At 52.2% G+C, this 7,027-nt stretch overlaps 1 protein-coding gene across 4 annotated transcripts in view; it reads left to right on the forward strand.

The window, feature by feature from the left end:
* LOC101996474 (FXYD domain-containing ion transport regulator 6) overlaps positions 1–6,307 on the forward strand; it is a 27,576-nt gene extending 21,269 nt beyond the window's left edge. Inside the window, exons 2-8 of one of the 4 annotated variants that reach the window (XM_005347230.3) lie at positions 176–235; positions 798–836; positions 945–1,019; positions 1,811–1,847; positions 2,511–2,560; positions 3,260–3,309; positions 5,131–6,307. In XM_005347230.3, coding sequence (XP_005347287.1) covers positions 181–235; positions 798–836; positions 945–1,019; positions 1,811–1,847; positions 2,511–2,560; positions 3,260–3,288 — 285 coding nt within the window. In that variant the 5' untranslated portion in view covers positions 176–180 and the 3' untranslated portion in view covers positions 3,289–3,309; positions 5,131–6,307. Of the gene's footprint in view, positions 1–175; positions 236–797; positions 837–944; positions 1,020–1,810; positions 1,848–2,510; positions 2,561–3,259; positions 3,316–5,130 lie in introns of all 4 variants that reach the window. The other 3 variants (XM_005347229.3, XM_013346114.2, XM_026779372.1) reach the window with 3 other exon arrangements.
* Positions 6,308–7,027: the final 720 nt, after the last annotated feature.

The following is a 7,027-nucleotide window of genomic DNA, read 5'->3' on the forward strand; positions in this document are numbered from 1 at the left end:
TGATCTGAAGTAACCTCAGGTCACACAGTAGGTACAGTGATCCCCGTGATCTGAAGCAACCTCAGGTCACACATATTCCCAGCACAGCTAAGGCTGGGATGAGCCTGGGTCAGGGTGATGGCTTGAGGAGGAAGTTCTTCTGTCCCTGGAGTAATGTCTTCCTCCTTTTTTCCAGACACCATGGAGACGGTGCTGATCCTCTGCAGCCTGCTGGCCCCGGCAGTCCTGGCTAGTGGTAAGAGTCCTTTAGGGCCTACTTATACCAAACTGGCGGCCGTAGCCCTTCCTGGTAGAAGGTTCTGGCCCTTTTGAATATTAGGATTGAGAGGCAGCTTCACCTCTGGTCAGGGACCTCACCTTCAGTCAGCAGAGAAAAACAGATCCTGATTGAGGTGTCCCCACTGCTCCCCACATGGGTCCAGCTGACCGTCTGTTAATCTCTCCAGGAACCTTGGGCTCCTGTGGATTTGCAGCCTAGACTGCAATTACCCACCTTGACCATATGTGCAAGTCATGAGAGCGCTTGGTCTCAGTGTCCCCATTTGTCACTAGATGATAGACGAGTAAATACATGAAGGGCATGCTGTAACCTCAGGACCCCACCGAGGCTGAGTCATCTCTACTGCAGGCCCTGGCCCCTATGCCTAGGAAACCCATCTTCCATGATCTCCTGTGTCTCTGCCCAGTGGTCCTGCTTCACAAGGGTCCTTTAGTGGGGACAGGGAGCTGTGGGACAGATGGGGCATCACAGAAAGCACCACTGCCTTCCTCCTGACCATGTCTGTCTACTTTTGCAGCAGCTGAGAAGGAGAAAGAAAAGGATCCATTCTATTATGGTAAGTGAGCCCAGCAGCCTTGGGGCGTGGCCCCATCTGAGGGGGGAGGGCGGGCGTGTTCTCCTGGCCCTGCCCCTCTTCCACCTCTCATCCCTGGTTCCTTTGCAGACTACCAGACCCTGAGGATTGGGGGATTGGTGTTCGCTGTGGTCCTCTTCTCGGTTGGCATACTCCTCATCCTAAGTAAGTTTGTCTCCTCTTCTCTGTGGCTGCTAGACAGATGGCGGGCAGTGTAGAAGCTCAGCCATTTTGTCTATGGGACAGGTCTGCCTCTATGGTATCTCCAGGACCAATACAGGGTGGGGCATGTAGTAAGTGCTCAGTACAACAAGAAAGATGAGCTCAGAAAAATGTAGGTGAGGACAGAGCTAAAAAGAGCAAGCTGTTCTCTGCATCCATAGGGCAGAAGCTCGCCCATCCCAGGAGAAAGATGCCATTCTCCTAGTGCTCCTAGCAATGAGTCCCCATGTGCTTCCCCCATGAGCTGTGGCACTGAGTGCCCCACCCTGATTATTTTTGCGCACTGTATGAAAGGGCAAAGTCCATCATAGTGGGCAGGCAATGATGGGGCAGCTTGGTCCATGGTAGCAGGCTTTGACTTGTTCTTATTAAGGCTGACCAGGAAGCAGAAAGCTCAGGGTGTAACCAGAAGCACACGCAAGACCTCACCCCAACAACCCACTTTGGCTAGCTAGGCCCCACCTCCCAAAGATTTCCTCCGCCCACAAATAGCACTGCCACTGAGGAGCGGGTATTCAGACACACACTGCCATATAAACCGCAGCTCCTGGCCTCAGTTGACCCCTGCTCCCTACCTGGAGTTGCTTCGTGCGGTAGTGCAGGTGTCCTTTGGCTGTATCTGGCTGTGCCTTCGGCCTCTACAGATTCAAGGTAGATCTTCCACGTCCCAGCTGGGAGCTTGACCTTGAGCTGTTGTTGGGAGCACGACCTTGGATGGTTTCTTTGTGTTTCAGGTCGCAGGTGCAAGTGCAGTTTCAATCAGAAGCCCAGGTAAGGGTGCAGGGGCTGCGGCCAATGGGGGCAACCGCAGAAGGGACAGGGAAGGATTGTGCTGCAAACCCGGCGTTTGTCTCAGAGAGCGAATGTGGGAGGCCGGGGTGTGGATGTGGGGATTTCCAAGTGACTTTGGAACAAAGGAGAGGTCACGACATGGAGGTTAGGCCTCTATGTAAATAGGAACGCTGAGTCAGAACGAGCTTGAACCTTGTCTGGAGGCCTTTGAGACAGCTAGGCTGGCTAAGGGGGAAGCAGAGGACCTCATGGCTGCTCTGAGGGGCAGGGCCAATACACTGTCCTTGTTTCTCATCTCTTCCTGAGGCTCTGTGCACTGCATAGGCACCTGACCTCCTTTCTATACCACATTGGGTTACACTCCATTTATTAAAACAGCCACGGTGGCCATGGGCCTCAAAAACCAGAGGCACAACCAAATCCCGCCTAGGAGCAGACCCTGAAGGGTACCCATAAGTTCTCTTTGCCTGTGTCCCCATCAGTCCTGACTTCTCCATTCCTTTACGTGACCCATGGTAGAGTGAATCCTTCAGGGACTCGGAGGGGACGGGCTCCAGAGGCCCTGCTTCAGTGAAGAGAATGGGACGCTCTGTGGTTTGCCCTGGACACTGGTGACAGAATGTATCTCTCCTCTTGTCATAGGGCTCCAGGGGATGAAGAGGCGCAGGTGGAGAATCTCATCACCACAAATGGTAACCGCCGGGAAAGGGTGCCAGGAGAGGGTCTTCCTGAGGTCTGGGGAGGGACCAGACTGGGTGCCGTGAGCCGCTTTGGGGTTCAGCAGACATGCCTCTGAGTGCCAGGAAAGGGCTCTCCAGGACCTCTGTGATATTAGCTCTTCACCCATACCAGGGACTGCTTTACCTTCCTCACAGTGGCTGTGCTGTGAACTGCAACTGTTAGCACCTGGAGGCCTGTTCCCCAGTCAATGGCTCTGTTGCTACCACTAAAGGCAGTTCTAAGTGAATCTCTATAGTTCTAATAAAACTGGAGAATCAAAAGCTAGGGTGGAAACCTGTGAGCTCAGAGAGTTAGAGCAGTAACTGGCTAACTTTTTCTCTTTGCTGACATCCTGGAAACCACTCCCTTCCATACTGCCCCAGCTTAAACAAAAACAAAAGAACAAAAACCCACACTAAGCCCCTCTCTGCTATTTGCTATTTCCTGTCAACCAGTCACAACAAGAGCAGACTACTGGTGATAGTCCTTGTCTATGAGCACCTGCTCATACCTAGCAGACTCCATCTCTCCCCGTGTGCTAAGCCCCATAGGCAGCCATCATTACCGTATTGAACAACCTAGGTCCAAGTATCAGGCATCAGCGAGGGTTCAGCATGGCACACCCCCTGGGTGAGCAGCCTTCCTCTTCATCAGTCTGCCTTCTCTTCCAGCTGCGGAGCCCCAGAAGTCTGAGAACTGAAGCGCAGCCTCCAGCAGGAAGGTATCGGTCTGTACCCAGTCTCCTGCTGTCTGCTGTCTTACCACTGTCTTCGCTGAGTCTGGGCATTGGCATAATGCCAACTTCTCCATGGGGCTCTCTTACCAGTTCACTTACTCTGAGTGTCTCCAAGAGGTGGGGGAGGGACAGTGGACAGCCCATTCCCAGAGATGTGCAGAGGTGGTCTTCACCCAAACACAGCATGCATAGGGAGGGCACCAAGGCTTCCAAACAGCCTTGGGGTCAGGCTCACGTGGTGCTGTCCCAGCTGCCGCAGGGATGTGAGTTGGGTGGGGCTCATTTAGTGAAACCTATATCAAAGTGACACTAATAATGAGCTGAAAACCACTTAAACACACGCATGTGCGTGCACACACATTTATTATGAAACTTTCCAATACTACTCAAAAGTACAGAAAATAATATGTCCCCCCCCATACCTTCACTGTCCTCAACATTTGGGGTTCACCATGTGTTCATTTCCATTGCTTACTGTAGGGTGTGCCAGAGAGTACATAGCAGTTAGATAAATCTTCCAATCAGCAGGCCTTATAGGAACCTCTGGAGCCTACCCCAAGAAATAAGACATGCAGGGCCGGCCCCATTTATAATGGAAAAACCTGCAGTCAGAGAAGCCGTTCAGATAGTGCCTAGTCAGGGTTGATGTTGCTATAGTGAAACACCTTGACCTAAAGGCAAGTTGGGGAGGAAAGGGTTATTTCCACATTGAAGGAAGTCAGGACAGGGGAACTCAAGCAAGGCAGGATCCTGGAGGCAGGAGCTCAAGCAGAGACCATAGAGGGGTGCAGCTTACTGGCCTGCTCCACATGGCTTGCTGAGTCTGCTTTCTTACAGAACCGAGGACCCCCAGCCCACGTGTGTCCCCAACCACAATGGGCTGGACCCTCCCCATCACTCACTAACTAAGAAAATGCCTTTTGGGCTCTCCTGCAGCCCACTGTTTTGGAGGCATTTTCTCATTGAGGTTCCCTACTCTCAGACAACTGTAGCTTGCGTCAAGTTGACACAAAGCCAGCCAGCACAGACAGTATGTGACAAGCTGGGCCCGGAGTCTAGGTCTCTGTGGCTATAGGTTAGGGTCGCCCACAGCAGCCACTAAGCTGTGGTCTGGAGAGCAGACCCTGGGATATACAAAGGCAAGAAAGCCAGTTTTGTCCCCGCACTTCTGCCCCAGACTCCACACAATAAGGCTTAACAGACAAGTGCATAACTTTAGCTAAAGTTACAAATTAAAGGCTTTCTCAAGCCAGGTATAGCGGGGTATACCTGTAAACCCAGCCTATAGGAGATAGATAGAAAGGTCAGAAGTTCAAGGTCAACCCTGGCCAACAGTGAGTTTGAAGTCAGTCTGGGCTACATGGACCCTGTCTCAATAAACAAACAAACAACAACCAAAAAAAAAATGAAACAAAACAAAAAAACTGTCTTATGTCATGGAGACCAGACTTTTACTACTGTGAACCTGTGTAGTATTTTAATTCCTTGCAGTGTCTGTACCGCCACATGTCAGCCCCGGGCAGCAGAGCTGGACTCGCTGTATCCATCTTTAGAATGGATGTCTTAAAGACATGTAACCACTTAAACAGGGGTCTGTCAACAACTCCAGCCCAGGAAGGCCTATCCAGCCTCCATCTTCCTTCCTTGCCTCCCAGGCTCGTGTGTTCTTCACCGGACCTAGGGGCTTCAAGGGCACGTCATCTCGGGGGTTAACAGGCAAAGGGTCTGTGCTGAAGGTGGAGAGAGGACCGGGTATGGGTCCCAGAAAGGATCTGGGGTTTTAATGTGAATTCTTTGCTTCTGCAGCCTCCAGAAGCCAAGGCCAGCGCCTGATCCTTTAGCGGCTGGTGCCAAGGCTTGAGAAAACCGGCTGCTTCAGACCAGATCCTTCCCTAGGAGAAGCCAAGAACACGTGTTCCTGGCACCTCTCCCTATCCCCACTAACTCCAGTCCTGTACTTAAAGACCCAACACTCACAGCCCTTCCTTTCTCACCGCAGCCGGGGGTCTGGCCCCTTTCTGGGATGTGTCTATGTGTGTGTGTGTCTGCCAGCTGTGGTCTTGTAGCTACTCATTTGTGAATTTCATTGTTCCTATGAACTGTGTGTGTGTTCCCTTTCCCGGGAGGGGCTGGGCCATGTTGCCATCCTTACCTTGTGCCCTCCTGTGGCCTCTATCTCCTCTTGTGCTCTGCAGTCTGCTCTGCCCCTGAGAAGCCCTACTCTATCTCTGGATTTAGGTTTGAGGGAGAATTGTGCCCAGGGCAGGAGTCCCCAGCTGTCTTGGGACTGAGAGGTGTGTATCCTCTGTGTTTCCTCTCAGAGGAAGCTTGCTACCGCTTACATCCGTTTCAAAGGTCTGTCAGCTGCTGGAGAGGCCGAGGATGACCTTCCTCCAGGCCTCCTGGGGTCCTTATCCTTTTAGGGTGACCCCTGCAGAGCTCCAGTGGGGGGGGATTCCAGGTGCAGGGCTTCTTGCCTCTGGAAATGAGCCCCTCACATACCTTTTGAGCAATAACCCCGCAGATTCTGGAATCCTCCTACCTTCGCCCACCTTCTCAGCTTCTGGGACTTTCATTTCTAGCCCAGTTCATCTGTCCCGAGGATTCCTTCCTTCTCTGAAGAGGGTGTCTGACAGGGATGGTTGAGGGGATGGGCAGCAGAGAGAGCGGAGTGGATCTGTCAGCCACCACAGTTTCTTTCTTCCTCCAGTCAGGGGTCAGAGTGGAAAGGGATGGGAGGGTGCATGAGCGGCAGGGTTGCAGGTCAGAGACCAACAGGGTATGGACAGCCTGGGTGCACAGCCAAGGCTAGAAGTCAAAGGTCATCAGAGTGAAAACTCAAACCAAACCTTGCCCCACCTGTCCATTGTATTCCCTTGGAAACTCACCAAGCCACACTGTGTACCAGGACTGCTGATCTCTGTCTTGTGATCTATCCTCTGACAATGGAAAAATAAGTAAATAAAACCTTGTTTCCTAGTGGCTCTGATTGGCTTTCCTTCTTCTGAGAGTCGGAGGGTTTGGGGACCTTAAAGGACAAGAGAGCCTGTCCCCAGTCAGAGGGAGGAGGTCAAGACTGAAGGGTGCTGGGGAGGCACCGGGCATTTGGGCCTCTTTCACAAAGGGTTCCTAGAGCTCGGGTTTGGATCCCATCTCCCCTGCTCCCTTTCTACAGATGGCTGGTCGCAGGTTCTTCTCACAGCAGGGCAAGTTAGAGTAGAAAGAGCCATGGTCACCTAAGTGACAGTGCCAGTAATGTAGAAAGGACCTGCAAGCCTCCCAAAGTCATTCTGATTGAGTTTGGTGATTTTTTTTTAAAGTACTGTTGGCCAAACAAACACAGCTGCAGGTGGATTCATTTGAAGGTAGCAAGCACAGCCAGTCTCCAGCCTTCTGTGTATCTTGGGTAAGGCACAACTCCTAAAGGGGGAGGAATAAGCCTTGTTCTAACCTGAGACTGTCTGGAACATCTTAGGGTCTCAAGAGAACCTCCATAGGCCCAGTGAGGGTTCTGAGTTGCTTCAGGCCACAGGTCTGAGGGAGCAGATGGGTTCACTCTCTTGCTAACGATCTCAAGGCCTGCTTGGTGCAAGGCCTGCCCTTACCTCTGCCCTTGGTGTTTTGCCCCTTGGGACTCGGAAAAGATGGAGTCTTTCAGCAGGGCTCAAGCCTAATATTGTCAAGCCAGTGGTGGCAGGGGTTA

This window comes from Microtus ochrogaster, chromosome 5 (assembly GCF_000317375.1).
Source record: "Microtus ochrogaster isolate Prairie Vole_2 chromosome 5, MicOch1.0, whole genome shotgun sequence".
In the NCBI taxonomy this organism is placed as follows: Eukaryota; Metazoa; Chordata; class Mammalia; order Rodentia; family Cricetidae; genus Microtus; species Microtus ochrogaster.